Source organism: Martes martes (genome assembly GCF_963455335.1).
Source record: "Martes martes genome assembly, chromosome: 5".
NCBI classification, from domain to species: domain Eukaryota; kingdom Metazoa; phylum Chordata; class Mammalia; order Carnivora; family Mustelidae; genus Martes; species Martes martes.
In genome coordinates this window covers 160,913,702-160,931,107 of record NC_137892.1, presented here as the reverse complement: position 1 = coordinate 160,931,107, position 17,406 = coordinate 160,913,702, and the positions used below count along the sequence as shown (strand labels likewise).

The following is a 17,406-nucleotide window of genomic DNA, read 5'->3' as shown; positions in this document are numbered from 1 at the left end:
TGTCCCACACGCTTACCTTCACTCTTTTCCAGCAGAGAGGCTATGACAGCTTCGTCCTCAATGGGGTTGAGGGAACACGTGGAATACACCATCCTACCGCCTTCCACCAGCTGCTCAGCACCCCGCGTCACGATCCGCAGCTGTAAGCTAAGGGTCAGACACTTGGTCACCCCGAGACCAAACACACCCATGCAGCACACACAGCACCCATTCTGCCACACTTACTGCAAGTTCTTATGACACGCTTACAATAAAATACAAAATCAACAACTCCCACTAAAACAACTCCTTAAGGTCTTCAGTGATGTTACAATAAAGCCACATGAGGTGTCTCATATCGACCAAAACAGCGTCGATGTAAACACCACATTTACTGTTCTACCAGTCCTTCCCAACAAGCCGGCAAGCAAAGCACAAAACGGGTTAGGGACTGAAGTCAACGTATTATGTGAGTCTCACCATGAAAAAGCCCCCACACCTGTACACATATTTGACTTTTCATTCTATAAACAACTTAGGTCCCTTCGTACATTCTAATCCTAGTATCTATTTCACAAACAGTTAAAAAGTATTTAACGGAAAAACAAAATCTGCTGCTGCAGTTGTTTACGGTGAATATTCGTGAGTACAGTATAGACCACCCACAATTCTGTAATGAAGAATGCATAATATTGATGTCAAATGAAAAAATCCACAGCTGTGTAGACCACACACTCGAGACTGGTGTGCTACCGTCCCGATGCACAGAAACCCAGCCACAGCGCCCCTGACATTACAGAAGTTATCTGATTTACGAGATCTTCTTTTCCTTCTACTTCTAAGAATTTTCCAAATTGTCTTTAAACACAGTATTTGAGGTCAAAATGTTAAGCAAAATAAGTCAACACAAAAGAACAGAAAACAAGAGAAGAAAGATGAGTAAGACAGTAAAAGGTTAAGTGGTCATTTCATGGAAAACAGACATCCTGAAATGTTACAGGAAACTGTCAAAAAAAAGACATTTTTAATTAACGTGTACCTGAAATGTACACAATGTTCAGTTTACCACTCCAAAGAGGTTCTAAAAACAACTCCTTCTGATACATATGCAAACTCTCTCCACAGTGACCGTTAACAACCCCGGCTCCAATGCTGTCGCCAAATGTAGCGCCCTCCCCTGCTCCACGTGGGACAGCCTGCCAGACCCAGCCCGACTCACCCATGCAGCTGCAAGCTATTCAAGGTTGTCCACTTCTTCCAGACATCAATGTTCTTTCTCATAGTGCCATCTCCACTAGAAAGTAAGGTATTTCAGAACTTAAAAACTCTGTCCAGGTATACCAATCAGAGTTTAACAATTATGTCATATATAAGCTAATTACAAAATGGGTATTTTTATTACTATAAACGCTAATTAGGACACCATCTAAATTCTCACAAACTACCATCATCTTTCTATTTCTGCTCTGGGGACACTAATGACATTAAACTTTTAAATTATACTTTAATTTTCAATTAGATAAGGAAGTAACAGAACTCAACAGATAATCCCATTCAAGAATTACAGAGGTATCAATTTGCTTCCATTTGAGAGAAATACCAGCAAAACTAATTTTCAGACCTAGGACACAGAAATGTGAAGACATTTGGATCCTGTTACTTAACAACTTGGTTAATCAACGGTGGCATTTTAATCAGATTTACGTGAATAATGATAAACTTACACTCATAAGGGATTTTCCACAGCAAATTCAATTAAGCCAATTTAACTTCTTTATCAAGATTTTTCTATGCATCAGTTAAACACTTGATTTCCTACTTTCACTTAATGGAAATTATTTCCATGTAAATTTTATAATACGGACTTGACCGATTCATCTTTCTGTCCACGTCTGACTTTACCCATTTTTTTCTGGGGTAATTCCTGGATCTGCTGGCTTTCTGTAGTGTTTAATCTCCCTGGGTGGTCTAGTTAACTGTCTTGAGGAGAAGGGGTTGCAGGAGGAAAATACCCTATGAGATACAATGGCTTTCAATGACATCCTGTGCTGGTACAGTGGTGGCTTAGAATTCTACCACAATGGTTAGGATATCCTCAGCTTACAGCTCCGTGCTCAGAAGTTTCCTGCATTCTCCAAGATGACATGAGAAGTTACAGGTTTCTGGTCAAAGGAGCACAGAAATGGGAAAACATCTGATCTAAAGGAGAACCAGACAACAGTGGCTCATGACCCATTTTAAGTTTTATTTCACAGGGCATTCCTGCAGGAATTTTAAAGCGCCATCCCATTCATACTAACGACTTACAGCTCTCACACAAAGTTTAAATGCAATGGAGTGTGGTACTGGACGTCTCACATTAAGCACTGCATTCTGTGCTGAGTTTTATGGTGATTTCTACACTCCGAGCTCGACAAATTAATGTGCTTACAAGGTGACCATGGCCTACATCACTGCCTCTGGGAACTTAGTGAGGTCTTAAGTTTTCTCCTTTTCTTTTTAGAAAAACTCAAATTACTCACTTAATCCATAAAATTCTCTTATAGGTATACACTAACAACCTAATACTTACACGTAAAATCGGAAGAAATGTATGTGTAGAAATACAGGCACAGTGAGTTTCTCAAAGGTCTGAACTCCTGAACTGCACAGCGCTGAGGAACAGAGACTCATCATGAAAACCCAGTGTGCCTCCCCACCACTCTGTAATGAGGCAGAATCAGGAACGCGGGCGCTTGGCAGGAACCATCGTTCCCAACAATCACCTCCTCCTAGAATGACTACAATCAAGAGCTTATGACACTACCACCCTCTCGGGGATCTCCTTGACCCTCGGGAAGACTACAGAACCGTCCCACCTTTTATCTCTTTGTGCCGTACCCTCGTTCTGCTGTGCTCGGTGGCATTAAAGTTCTGAGCATCTGTCTCCTAATTTAAGGTCACAGAGTCTGTGTCTTGACACCGGCTGCCGCCAAGAACGACGCGTACAACTCCGTGGGTATATGCGCACCAATTCACATTAGTCTACATTTGATTTAACTTCCTTAGCGGATTGTCTCCGAATGACATAAATACCTGCAGGGGACATCACATAAGATGCGATCGTAGAAGAGAATCTCTTTCCTCCCATCCACATCTATTTTGAGTCTAGGTATGCTAGACGCATCGTGGTTGACCACCATGATGCAGGGGCTGCTCAGCCTTTTGGCCTGATGAACGAGCAGATAGCAACGCTTGTTGTCCACGTCGTTCGCGATGACGAACCCCTCTGAGAACATAAAATTATAGCGTCAGGTGAAACACAGCAAAAGCAGAATAATTTTCTGAAACACATAAGCTCCTGGTTGGCAGGTGAGAAGCAGGAATCCACCAAACTTAAGACCCAAGCATCAGATTAGCCAGAATAAGCTGAGTAATCCAAAAAGATGGCTCAGCACAGATTTTTATGATCACACAAAATTTAAAACTACAAGACTTATTTTTTCAATAACTGAATTATTCGCTTTGTAACAATTATTATGCCAAAAACATCTTTTCTATTAGTAACAAAATGGAGACTGAGGGGGAAAAAGAAAGGGGTAGAAGACAACAGCATCCGCTGACAAGTGTTTAAACTACAGCACATGTAGGCTGGGCCTCCATTCTCGACTCTGGGAGTCGTGTTTCTGGGGTGGGGCCCAGGCTCCTTCTGAAGGCCGCCTGGAAGATTCTGGTCTGCACCTCTGGCTAAGACCTGGGTGTCGCCCCTTCTCACTTCTGGTTCTAGCACCAGCAAAAAGGATCATATGGCCTAAAAACATTTTACAGTCAAGACTGCTCTTAAAAAAACATGAAATGCAAAACAATGAAAATAAAAAGAGGCTCTTTACCACTGATTTGGGGAAAATAATTAAAAATAGGAAAGAATAAAGAAGGCTTTTAAACGAAGCTATTTGTCACACACACACACAAAAAAACCCCAAAACCCAGCTTAGAACTAAGCTACTAGCATGCCCATTAGAACAGAAGGAGAGCAGGTGGCTTGAAGGGAGGAAGGGGGAACAGACGCAGGTAAAACATTCAAAGAGTAAGACCACCACAGACAGGCATTTTCAGAGAACCCCCAGAAAGGACCACCAGTGACACTTGGATCGCTGCCATGGTCTGAGCCCTCTGCAAGCTCAGAACACCTGTAAGTCCAGGACTGGTGCCCATTTCATAGGTGACGCCCCATACTGCCGACCACCGCGGTGGGACGTGAAGCCGGCAGGCCTGCCAGCAGCTCCTCAGAATGCTCTACTGCCTCTCGCGTGGGCTGAGTCACCACGGAACCAACCAACACAGAAACCCAGCCTGACAATGATACTACTGAAAATTCAAACTGAAGTCTACCTACTCTGGTTTAATAAACACCACCTGCTTTCACAGAAGACCCACATAATTCTAAAATGAAGCCACCCTCCCGCCGAGACGTACAAACACCTTGGTTTGGGAACTAGTCACAGTGGCATGCTAAATGCCCAGTCCTACTGTCAGGGACAGAAACCCAAGTGCTTGTCGCAGAAGGCTTCGAGACCCAACCCACGGGCAGTGACACCACCTCTTTGTCATCTACACCCAGCCAAGTGGCATTCTGGCCTTCCACCGAGCAGTCCAACGCATACCTGGGAAAGGGACATTCATGTCGGCATGTAACATTTCAATTAATTGTGTGGTCTTTGATCCAGGCGCTGCACACATATCTAAGATCTATTAAAAAGCAAGAAATGTTTGATGTTTTCAGAAATCAAACATTCGACACTTAATTTAAAACAATTTTATGAGTCATTCTGGTATTTTGTTCTGCACACCTAAACACATTTCTTTACAGAAGAAATCTACAACGTGATAGATTTAAGTTCTGGAAGCTCAGGAGACAAACTCTCCACAAGAACAGAGTGACCCAAAGGCCAGGGGAAGCCCTCAGGTCAGGGGAGGACGAGCAAGGACACCACCAGCGAGCGGCACCCTAAGCAGCCTGCTCCCAGGCCTCGAACAGCCACTCGCTGGCCCCGAACCCCAAGCGAGCTGCCTCTGGTCTTCTTTGCCTCCCTTCCCTCATCTGGAAAAACAGGGAAAGGGACAGCATCTGCCCTCACGGGCTTGTGTGGGTAACCAAATGCATTAACGTGCGAGAAGAGCACAAAGCACTGCTTGGCATGTAACAAGTTCTCAGGACGTGCTCATCGTGATTCTCAATCTATCTGAGCCAGTCAAGACCACTGAGGATAATCTGTGCGGTAAACACATTAGTGAGCAAACTTGAAAAGAGAAGAAACCCAGTGACAGGCTGTAAAATTTAAATAAGACAAAAATTCAAAAAACAGAACCTAAAATAAAACACAGCATTCTCAAAAATAAATAAATACACAAATACTAAAAAAAACAGCATTCTTTATCAAAAGCATGAAAAAAAAAACACACAAAACCCTAAGAATAATATTAAGAAAAAAGGTGTCAACGAACAAAGCCACTCCCAGTTTAATACACAGTTTAATACCTTATGGTGAGGATGAGCGTTGAGTAACAGCGGTGGAATCATGCTAACGGCTTCTTGACGACTGATATTTCCCTTAGAAAGTAAAATTTAAAAAAAAAAGAAATCAGGAACAATATTTAAAAAGGCAGAAATTTTCAATAATATTGGGCATTATTTCATACGCAACAGAAAAAGACCACATAATCCTCCCACAAAACAGTTAATACTCACATAAGACAGTTAATACTATCACCCAAGACCTACGTACGCACGACAGGCTTTTATACTAGCGGGTAAAGGGTTGCCACCTAAAAGGCTAAGGAAGAATGACCGTTCACGGCAAAAGCCACCGTCAGAACATGCGAAACGCAGGCATAATCCCGGATGTTGTAGAAGAAAGGGGGGTGCGAGCTTTCGCCGCCCAGCTCGCCCCGAGACGGGGCGGAAGCCGGCGGAGCAGCTCGCGGAGGCCGACACGGCCACGGCCCGAGCCTGGGCGGCAGCGAGCGACGGCCACGAGCACAGGACAGAAAGCCGCGGCCCGCAAGGCCTCCCCGCTCGGCCGAACTGAAACTTCTATTTCAGCCCTCGTCTGTCTGTAGGCAGAGCCCAGGCCTGCTTTCTCCTCCCGAGAACTGCCCGTCGCCAGACGAAGACCCCGGCCACGGCTCCCACGAGTCCGCAGCCCCGCGCAGCCAGCAGCGGCTCGGGCTCTGCTGACCCGCGCGCCGGCGCAGACACGGTGCCCCGGACGGGGTCCAGCGCGCGCCCCACCACGGCTCGAGTTCCGCAGCAGGAAGACCGCACGCCTGAGAAGCACTCGGCAGTGGAAGAGCTACTGGCCGTCAGCCGCGGAGACTGCGCCGCGCGACCGCCTGCTCTTCCGAACTCGACCCGCCGCAGCCGCCGCTCCGCGCACACCCGCGCCCCTGGGAACCGGACAGAGCCCCAGGCGCGCCGGCGCATGCGCAGCTCACCGGCTCCGGCCGGCGAGGAGTCTGCGGAGCCCGGCTGCGGAGCCCGGCTGAATCCGCACCCACTCCCCAGGCCCGCTGACTCGGAGCTCCCGGGTAACGTAATTATCCAGAAAAGCCCGCCTCCCGCCGTCACCCAAGTGTTTGATCAAAGCCTCCGAGCTGCTCGGGCCGGGGGTCCCTGACCGGACAAGCGGACGGCAGTCGCTTCCTTCACACGCACGAGCCGGAGGGGCTTCGCAGTCCGCTTCCAGCACCCGCACGGCACCTCCCCGCGCGGCACCTCCCCCGCCGACGCCCATCGCGCGAGGCCCCGCAACGCCGGCTACCGACGCCCACCGCCCGGCTCCTCCACAGAAACCCAGCTCGACCCGCCGCCCAGCAACGCGGGACTCGCTCCCCGCAGACCCTCTGCTCCGCTCAAGGTCAAACGTCCACGGCTCACGGTCCACCCTCACCCGACCTCCCGCCGGACGGAAGGCAGCGCACCGGAGCCCCTTCTGCCCCTTCTCGTCCTGACGCCCAGACAGAATGAGGAGTGGGGCAGCAGCTGGCTCCGCTTCTCCCTTGGGGGGGGCGGGGAGCCGGCCGGAGGACGTCATTTACCGGGTCACCTAAAGGGACAGAGCGCCCCCACGGCAGCAGAGAACGGGGCAGGGCTGAGGGCCTTGAGGGGAGACGCCCGGGAACCGCGGGGATCCTGTAAGCCCGCCCAGGAGCTCAGGATGACAAGAGGCGAGCGCCATCTGGGCAAACACAAAGGTTTCCTTGGCTAGAAAAGGAGACTAGAGAACAGGAAAGGGGAACTCAGATTTTAAACACGAGTGACAATTCCAAAAAAAACCAAAAGGTCACCAGTGAAATCCGTGGGCACCTGGTTTCACCGAGTGAGGCAGGAGGGAAGGGCGCTGAGAGGAGGCGCCAGGCGAAAGCTAAGCCGCTCAGGGACGGAACCGCACTGGGGAACATGGGATGGCGACGAGACAGGGTGAAGACACACGGTCGTGCAGAACCAAAGCTGTCAGATTCAGGTTTTGCTGTTTCTGTGTGGCAAAGGTGGACTAGAAGGAGCCCAGAAAAAACAGGCTGAAGCACAAGAAGGCGGGAGTCGCCGCGGGATGTCTCATCGCGCAGTGCGCGGCTCTCCCCAGCGCCCTGGCCAGCCAGACCCAGGAGGGGCAAGGAAATGACACATCCAGGGGACAACTGTGGCTGAGATCCTCCCCGAATTCCACACCTGGGCGGGACGCGCCAAAGAAGAGGGCAGCTGTGGGAGTCCTCAGAAATTAAAGGGGATAGACACACTTGTCCGTATGCCGTCTCTACCCAGTCTCTGATGGGTGTGGACAAAATACAACCAAGATACTAATGCGCATTTCAAGCTTCAAGGGAAGCAACAAATCCAAAGAAATCTACTCACAGATTCGGTTTCGCTAACCAGAAACTGGTGAAACTTTTCCAACTGTGGAGACTTTCTCAAGATTTTTCGACTTAAATTTGTGTGCCAGGCAAGTTCTTCAGGGTACCTGACCAAAAAGAAAATAAAGCATCCACGGATTATATATATTAAAGTGCCCTCTTAACAACTTCCTGCTTTTACAGACCATACACCAATGACACATCCAATCTTCGTCTACTTGCTCACATCCATGACCCTCTTCGCACACTCCGCCAACACTGCGGGATGTCTAACTGTATCACAGCCCAGGCAGAAACAGGAGAGCCACGCGGCTTGAAGAGATATACTTATGATGCTACCATGAAACTGCAATGATGAGTGCTGAAGAATAGATGAGAAAATGGGGACTCAGGTGCTCTTCCCCATGTGTGCTAACGATGGGACACAGACAATCAGAAAAAGTCACTTAAGCATCTGACTGTTGATTTTGGCCCAGGTCACAGGCTCAGGATCAGGGATCAAGCCCCAAGCTGGGCTCTGCACTCAGAGGGCAGTCTGCTTGAGGTTCTCCCTCTCCCTCCGCCCTTCCCCACATTCTCTCTCAAATAAATTAAAAAAAAAAAAAAAAAGGAAGAAAGAAAAAGACATAACAAATTAAAGAAATGTAGATCAATCAAAATAACACACCTGAAGAGCTGTCAAAATGTCTGACATTTAACTGCAATCTTCTTAATGATATTTTTCAGTATGTCTAAAACAAACAGCCCGATAATGTACTGAAATACATTACACACCAAAACCCCTGGGATCACAGCGGCATTGGCCTGCACGCCTAGGCTGTTACTTATACACACCTAAGAATGAAGAAGCGTCTCCTGTCATTTCTGTATTTAAGCTTTCTAGAACGATGACATCACTGATGAGGAAACAGGTCTCTTTAAATGTGGCTCACACGGATCCCTGAGCTCCAACGGCTCCAGTCGGTGCACTGCTACGACACAGAGCCACACTCAAACGCCAAGTGACCCAGCGCCAAGTGACGCACTGCTTGGTACTCAGTGGTAAGTCTCACTGCAGACTTAGGACGTGTTCCTCAGTATCTCCGAGCATCAGATTGTAGCTAAGGTGACAGCCATGAAAATGAAACCAGAACTGTTGCAGGATATTCATGACTGCTTTGAAAGAGTGATTAGTTGAAACAAACTCAGGTCTTGAGATTTCAAGACAACACTTTACTATGATATTATTACGAGATATATCTGGGAAGCACTTTCTACCAAAAATATGAAGCTGGCTAAATCTGTTCACAGCCGCCCTCCAGCTGTCCCCGCACCGTCTCTACTCCCTATGCCCAGTGCCTTCTTCAGTATTTAACCTGACTCAAAAACCTAAATCAAAACACAACCATACTTATAAGGCCATTAAAAAAGAGTTTAATCTTAAATATTTCCTGTGGCCTCCTTAAAGCTAAAACAGAACACACTCGGATTTGCCTTCATCTGCAATATTTGGCAAAATCTGCTGTTTCAGTGCGAGCCCTGCAACACCTACTTTTCGAAATTTCTTACAAACCTGAACTGTATGTGATCAATGGCTTTTACAAAACTCCTTCTAACCCTGAACTGTATGTGATCGATGACAGTGAATTATGCCAAGTTACCACCTCGCCAAATCACCAAAACATCATGAAGCTGAACGCCTCAGGCATGCAATCAACCATGAACTGCTCAACTGAGCTCTCAACCATTAATAGATGAGTTTTCATTTTCAAATAAAGATAAGCAGCCTAGATATAATCTGAGCAAATACTTCCTTATGCACCTTTCAGACTGAATTTCCATTTAAAAAATATAAATTTACTAGGATGAAAATGCTATGGCAAGTACTTAAGATTGTGAAAGCTATTAATCTTTTGAAAAAAATACTTAACTTTCAAATCATTAACTACAAAAACTGACAGTTAAAATGAAAAAGTGGGACGCCTGGGTGGCTCAGACGTTAGGCGTCTGCCTTTAGCTTGGGTCATGATCCTGGGGTCTTGGGATCAAGTCCTGCATCCAGCTCCCTGCTCAGCAGGGAGTCTGCTTCTTCCTCACCCTGCTGCTCCCCCCGCTTGTACTCCCACTCATTCGCTCCCTTTGATAAACAGTAAAATAAAATAAAATAAAATAAAATAAAATAAAATAAAATAAAAAAATAGGGGTGCCTGGGTGGCTCAGTGGGTTAAAGCCTCTGCCTTCAGCTCAGGTCATGATCCCAGGGTTCTGGGATCAAGCCCCGCATCCGGCTCTCTGCTCAGCAGGGAGCCTGCTTTCCCCTCTCTTTCTGCCTGCCTCTCTGCCTACTTGTGATCTCTATCTGTCAAATAAATAAAATAAAATGAAAAAGTATGAGTCCTCTACAGCTTAGGAACCATTTTTTTCGGTGGAGACAACAAATGTTTATTAAAATCTTTATAGCTTTTAATATCAAATAAGATTATCTTGAAAAACTAAATTTAATTTTTAGTTGTGTAATTCGAATGTAGCTCTTGGGTCTTTAAAGTCCTACTTGGAAACCTGTCATGTTTTCTGAGGATGAATTAAAAGCACCACTGTCATCTTTATACCTCAAAAATTCTCACAGGAAAAAAACACATGAATACTCATTTATGATAAGTCATCTTCAATCCATGTGTTAAAAAGAACATCAACAGAATGACAATAAAGTACACTCTCCACAACCAAGTGTCAAAACGAGGCTTTTATAAGAATGCTTTGGGATAACGCCTTACAGTTCTGAGCCTACAAAAAGGAAAAAAAAAAAAAGCTGCCCAAGCTATGAGTCCTACACTTAATATTCCTTCTATAAAACATGGTTCCCAAAAACACTTTTCTAAATTTAATTCCACCATGTACCAAAAGGTTAAGAATATTACACAATTTATCTCTGTTTTTTGAACAATACAGAAAACCACCCCAAGATTTGGGAAGTTTCTGCTCTGCTTGTTTATGAAGAGACTTACAGGTAGCCCACACCTGACCCGCAAATTGGACTGAATGCTGGTACGATAAAATCCGTTAGGCAACTGTCCCTGATGATGTAAAAACCAAGTGTTAGGAACCCAAATCACACAGCACATTGTTCAAACCCTTCAGTTGTGCTCAGAAAGTTCCAACAAACAGCAATGGGAGAATCACCAGTAGTTACTAGAGACTGACTCCTATTACTTCTACAACCAGACAACCCGCAGGGCCTTTCTCAGATGCTGGAGAATTGCCTATTCATGGACCCCTTGCCACTATTCAACAATCAAGATGGAAAAGCACCTGTTAAATGTTATAAGGTCTAACAGAAGTTTAAGTGCAGTTTGCAAAGAACAAGAAATTCTCATCTATTGGAACCTGCAGAAAAAAATGCCCACAATGACCCACCCAGAGGCACTTCTTTCCCATAGGATGCATGCTTTTCAGCTCTCTATTGGCCTGTCAGACTTCCTCACCTGAAAAGCTGCATTTCTAAACACAAGGTTTAAGGAACAAAGTTTTCTGGTGATTATATGAAGCAGCCAACATGCAAGACAATTTGAAATGTGCACAAAGGCGACCTTAAGCCCAATTCTTTTGAAAGTATCAGATGGCCCCTGCTTCAGACACCAGTACCACCAGTCAATCTCCAAACCACCAGTTAAGTAGCAACTGTGAGAGGAGAGTAAGCTTGATGATGCGAAGGCTCGCTCACTCAGCGATGTCAGAGGTACAGCAGCGAGAAAAACATTTCCTTTCTTAGTGACCTCCGCACAATGGCGTGCGATCAGTAACCACCTGAGTGCCTTCCCTACATCGGAATGTGCGGCTTTGACAATCTGACTAAAGTGTCTGATGAACCACTGGGCAATTTTGGGGGGCTGAAAATTGTGGATTTATTCTTGTAACCCAGAAATGTGTTTTACTATGGTGACGTCTGCCCTTGAGCTCAGCTGAATACTGACTTTAGCATTTGGCCATTCAGTCTACTCAGAATGGGTATGCTGTGTACCTCTGTGATGGGGCCGCTGAAAATCCAAATGACTGATGGTAGAAAGAAAACCCAAGCTATAACCCATGATTAATGAAAAACGTGTTCTTGGCTTGTGACCACCGAAGGGCATCCAGAAAGGAAAGAGAGTATCATACACGTGAATAACCAAAATCTCAAAAGTTGTCAGAAAGTGCTGGTTAAATTCACCTTTTTATAGTGATCATTTAGAACCCTTGTGTTGTGAGAACTCTCAGTGCCTCAGAGTTGATCATCTGAAATATGGAACTGTAACAGTTCACTTTAATGACTTTTTAAGTTTATAAATTAACCCAGGGCTTGGGGCCTCTATAGTTTGTGTTTGAGTATTCCAGGTGTTTTACAGGACATGTGGGACTGCCCTCACTGGAATGAAACTTGAACTGGCCCCTGAGAAGCAAATAACCCACAGGATGCCTCCAGGACAAGCAGTGAAAGGGTTAGCATGTGGGCCAAGAGTCTACTTGAGCACAGGGGACACTGGGAACACAGAATCAGGGGCACCTGGGTGGCTGGGTTAAGTGTGACTCTTGATTTTGGCTCGGGTCATGATCTTGGGTTGTGAGACTGAGGCTTGAGTAGGGCTCCCTGCTCAGTGCAGACTCTGCTTGAGCTTCTTTCCCTCACCCTCTCCTTCCCCCTCTGCTCCTTGTGTGTGCTCTCTCTAAAATAAATAAAATCTTAACCAAAAAAAAGAAGAAGAAGAAGAAATGCAGAATCAGTTGGAATGGTTTGTGACAACCTTTCTCAGGCTGAGTCTGTCCTGCTAAAGGTAGGAGAGCCATGCAGCAACAGTTTCAACATAAGGAAACAAGGGGTTTAAATGGAAATGGGGTGGAAACAGGATGATCAACTTGCAAAAATTAACTGAACCAAATAACTCTTAGTTGCAAACCTTGCGTTAAAAACGGCACACCGGTATAAAGTCATATGGGTAAAAAGCACTGGGTTAAGAGCACACAAGGACATCCTGTGAAGTACATTCAGATTCTCCTCCGCTAACAGAAAACACTTTGCCGAAGAAACACGCTGTCAGATGACAAAGATTAAAATCCCAAAAAAACCTCCAACAGGATGAAGACTTGCTTTACCTACCAACTCAGGGGCTGTGGAACTTCAACTTTCTGACCGTCCACTTCCAGGTCTTCCAATTCCTTGAAATACTTGTTCTTTAAGCAATGGAGAATCTCCTTCGCATGACTATGAAAAAATAAGTAAGTTTTGATCCACTCTGAAAGACTCATATACATTTTATCTCTTTTGAACTTAAGATGCAAGTGTCTTAAAACTAAAACCACCTTTGCACTGAACGCAGACCTTTCATGGCCGTCCTTCTACCCTATCCCTTCAAAGTTTAAACAACTGTCCTTGCTTCATCGCTAAAAGATGAAGCTAAGCGAATTACTACTGCATTCCCTCGCCCCTAAATATTCCTACGGTTCCTGTTTACTTGCAACTCATCTCAGAAGGATGGAACCGCAAAGATTTAAAAAGACAAGAGAACCGGAGTTTCGCACAAACTCTGTAATATCACAAATTCTCCCGCGTTCCAAAGGGGAGGCATCCTCAGCTCCCGAATGCCCAGAAGTCCCGAGTCTGTCTCAGATCTCATTTCGGCGTCCTCCAGCCTCCCGACCTGCCGCACCTCCCCAGCCTGCCCGTTGGACCGTGAGCTCCCTCCTCCGTGCTTGCAGACGCGGGAAGCCACAGCGCCGGTAAGCAGCCGCTCGCCAGCCCCCTAACACTCTTCGGAGGCCAGGCGGGGCCGGAGGGGTGCCCTCCTCCTGAGCTGACCCCAACTCTAGGCAATCAAGGCTCCGCGAAGCCCCCTACCTTTTGTAGCCAGTAATTCGCAAAGTGGCCGGGAGGGGCTCCCGGAGCGCTTCCATGAACTGGTCCCACTCGCCCTCGGGCACGATCTTGAGCTCCTGGTAGTAGTGCTCGAAGAGCTTGTTCTCCTTGACGATCTCGGGGTACCCGCCTTCCCAGCCCTGAGGAACGAGACACGCGTCCACCCCGGGCCGGAGGAGCCGCTCCGCGCCGTCCCGCAGGCCGCGGCAGCCCGGAGACGGACGGGGGCCCTGCCCGCCCGCGCCCCGGATCCTACCGCCTCCTGACGCTTGCCAACACCCTCGGCGCCGTCCTCCGCGCGCGGCGGCCGCTGCTGCTGCTGCTGCTGGAGCCGCCGGCCCCGCGCCCGCCGCCCCATGGCCCACGCGGCCGCGCACGCCGCCCGCACACCGCGCCCCGCCACCGCCGGCCGCGCGGACTTCCGGGCTGGCGCGCGAGGCCCCGCGGGCTCCGCGCCTGCGCCGCTCCCGGGCGCGCTGCGTGGAAGCCGCCCAGAGCGCCGCGACCCGTGCTCCCGCAGAGCAGCGAGCGAGGGGCTGCGCCGGCAGCCCTGGCGGGGAGGGGCCCCTGGGCAGCAGCCCCGAGGTAGCCCGCGCGGGCTCCGGCAGCTCCGCGGACAGCCCGCGGTCGCGCGTGCGCAGAGCGGCGGGGGCGGGGCTCCGGCCTCGGGGGCGGGGCCGGACCGCCTCCGGTCCAACCTGCTGGGCCCGTGCGCTCGCGCCTCGGGCGCCCGGGGAGGAGGGAAGGGGTGCGGCTCGGGCCCCGGCGTCGGCTGCGGGCGTCCGCCTCAGGTAGCCGCGCCCCCCGCCCCCACTCCGGGGCCGCCACCTCCCTATAAGTGGCCCGCCGCGGTCGCCAGACCATGGGGCGCGTCTGCAGTCTCCCGCCATGGAGCCGGCCGAGAGGTTCCTGCTGGACGCGCTCGCCTACCTGCAGTGCGCCATGGGCCTCATGGGCTCCGTGCTGCTCCGGCTGCTGCGCTCGTGCTACGGGCGCTACGCGTCTCTGGGCTCCGCCTTTCGGGTGCCGGCGCGGGCCGCCTGGGCGCTGCAGGAGCTGCCCTCGCTCGCCGTGCCGCTGTGGGTGTGCACCGTCACGGCGGCCGAGCGCCTCCGCCGAGCCCCCAACCGCATCCTCCTGGCCATGTTCCTCGTCCACTACGCGCAACGGTAACGGCCGGCCGCCTCGCGCCTCCCCGCACGCCCCTGCCCCCCCCCGCCAGCGCCCCGCCTGCGCCCGCCGCCGCGCCCTCGCCCGCACCTCTGCCTCCCTCTCCACCGCCCTCCTCCCCGGTCCCCGTGCCTGCCTTCCTCCTTCCCCGCTCCCGTGCCTACTCCTGGCAGCCTCTTTCCCGCTGCCCTTCCCAGCCGCCCGGCTCTGCACACCCGCCCTCGCGCCCTGTCCCTGCTGACCCTTCCCTGGTGTCGTCTCGCGGCGCCGGGCTCCCTCCGCCCGTGCTGTTCTCGCTCTGTACCTGGCCCCTGCCCCTTCTCCCCTAGAAGGAGAGTTTAGCTTAGCACAGTCTGGGAAAGTGGGCGGGGCGTGGGCGCGGTGGGAGAAGGTGAGAGAGGGCTGGAAAGATAGCCATGGAGGAGCTGAGCTATGACCCGGCAACTGCAGAGGAGAGGAAGCTTGATGATGCGAAGGCTCGCTCACTCAGCGATGTCAGAGGTACAGCAGCGAGAAAAACATTTCCTTTCTTAGTGACCTCCGCACAGTGGCGTGCGATCAGTAACCACCTGAGTGCCTTCCCTACATAGGAATGTGCAGCTTTGACAATCTGACTAAAATGTCTGATGAACCACTGTGCAGTTTTGGGGGGCTGAAAATTGTGGATTTATTCTTGTAACCCAGAAATGTGTTTTACTATGGTGACGTCTGCCCTTGAGCTCAGCTGAATACTGACTTTAGCATTTGGCCATTCAGTCTACTCAGAATGGGTATGCTGTGTACCTCTGTGATGGGGCCGCTGAAAATCCAAATGACTGATGGTAGAAAGAAAACCCAAGCTATAACCCATGATTAATGAAAAACGTGTTCTTGGCTTGTGACCACCGAAGGGCATCCAGAAAGGAAAGAGAGTATCATACACGTGAATAACCAAAATCTCAAAAGTTGTCAGAAAGTGCTGGTTAAATTCACCTTTTTATAGTGATCATTTAGAACCCTTGTGTTGTGAGAACTCTCAGTGCCTCAGAGTTGATCATCTGAAATATGGAACTGTAACAGTTCACTTTAATGACTTTTTAAGTTTATAAATTAACCCAGGGCTTGGGGCCTCTATAGTTTGTGTTTGAGTATTCCAGGTGTTTTACAGGACATGTGGGACTGCCCTCACTGGAATGAAACTTGAACTGGCCCCTGAGAAGCAAATAACCCACAGGACGCCTCCAGGACAAGCAGTGAAAGGGTTAGCATGTGGGCCAAGAGTCTACTCGAGCACAGGGGACACTGGGAACACAGAATCAGGGGCACCTGGGTGGCTGGGTTAAGTGTGACTCTTGATTTTGGCTCGGGTCATGATCTTGGGTTGTGAGACTGAGGCTTGAGTAGGGCTCCCTGCTCAGTGCAGACTCTGCTTGAGTTTCTTTCCCCCTCTGCTCTTGTGCTCTTTCTTTCTAAAATAAACAAAATCTTAAAAAAGAAAATACAGAATCATTTGGAGCAGTATGCAGGCACATTAAACAGGCCCAGTCAAATGTTCAACAAAGGTTTTCCGGATCCTGTATTCCTGACTCTTCAAGATTATTCCAGTGAACAAAATTGTTGTCAGGCTGCTAGGGTTTTGCTGGTTTTGGTTTTTTGTTTTTATATTTTGTAATGTGCTCAAGCATTAATGTAATTTGAATGTCAGTAGAATTTTCATGTCTGTGTACATTTCTTCATAAATATGCTAGAACCTGTGTCTCTCTGTTTCTCTAATGGCCAAAAGCGAGCTCTGGAGTCAGACTGCTAGGTGTCATCCCAGCCACGTCACTAAGGACATGGGATCAGTTACTAGGCTGCTCTGCAGCATGTTTCCACAGCAGTGGGATGGGCACGGTGGTGGCGCCAGCCCACAGGATAGCATGCATTTAAAAAAAGACAACTGCAGGGATGCCCGGGTGGCTCAGTCTGTTAAGCATTGGGCTCAGGTCATGATCGCAGGGGATCGAGTCCCGCCTCAGACTCCTTGCTCAGCAGAGAGTCTGCTTGTCCCTCTGCCTGCTCTGCCTGCCTCTCTCTCTCTCTCTCTCTCTCTGACAAATAAATAAAATTTGAAAAAAAAAAAAAAAGAGATAACTCCATAAAATGCTTGCACAGGGCTGGCAAATCCAAATGTTCAGTAGATGATGACCAAGACCATTCCACGTCACTGTGCAGGTGGGCACAGCCACATATGTGCCCCGAAGGCAGTTGACACACTGCTGCCAGTCTCAAGTGCCAGTAAGAAACTTCTTACTGGTGGCATTGGAAATGTGTAAAGGGAACATCTGCTGAGCTTAGAAAGCCTGAGTTTAGCCTTTTAACTTAAAACATTCTGTTTCATTTCTTCCACTCACCATAGGGGGAGACTGGGTGAATACAGCACCCCCTGGGCCAGAGTCCCCTGGAGAGTGCCAGAATTTGACTGTTCGTATCGGGGAGGCCTCTGAGACACAGAATTCAGGTGTTTTACCCAAGGCTATTCG

The 17,406-nt window shown here is 48.9% G+C and overlaps 2 protein-coding genes across 2 annotated transcripts in view; one reads left to right on the top strand and one right to left on the bottom strand.

Moving 5' to 3' along the window:
- The window catches only part of NSUN2 (NOP2/Sun RNA methyltransferase 2), a 26,979-nt gene extending 12,481 nt beyond the window's left edge, over nucleotides 1-14,498 (bottom strand). The window contains exons 1-9 of the mRNA XM_080803324.1: nucleotides 13,992-14,498; nucleotides 13,718-13,875; nucleotides 12,980-13,084; nucleotides 7,871-7,976; nucleotides 5,498-5,569; nucleotides 4,623-4,707; nucleotides 3,055-3,247; nucleotides 1,199-1,273; nucleotides 17-147 (exon numbers count right to left, since the gene is read on the bottom strand). Of these exons, the coding sequence (XP_080659450.1) occupies nucleotides 17-147; nucleotides 1,199-1,273; nucleotides 3,055-3,247; nucleotides 4,623-4,707; nucleotides 5,498-5,569; nucleotides 7,871-7,976; nucleotides 12,980-13,084; nucleotides 13,718-13,875; nucleotides 13,992-14,093 (1,027 nt within the window). The 5' untranslated portion in view covers nucleotides 14,094-14,498. The remainder of the gene's footprint in view (nucleotides 1-16; nucleotides 148-1,198; nucleotides 1,274-3,054; nucleotides 3,248-4,622; nucleotides 4,708-5,497; nucleotides 5,570-7,870; nucleotides 7,977-12,979; nucleotides 13,085-13,717; nucleotides 13,876-13,991) is intronic.
- The window catches only part of SRD5A1 (steroid 5 alpha-reductase 1), a 21,541-nt gene continuing 18,538 nt past the window's right edge, over nucleotides 14,404-17,406 (top strand). The window contains exon 1 of the mRNA XM_080803326.1: nucleotides 14,404-14,904. Within this exon, the coding sequence (XP_080659452.1) occupies nucleotides 14,624-14,904 (281 nt within the window). The 5' untranslated portion in view covers nucleotides 14,404-14,623. The remainder of the gene's footprint in view (nucleotides 14,905-17,406) is intronic.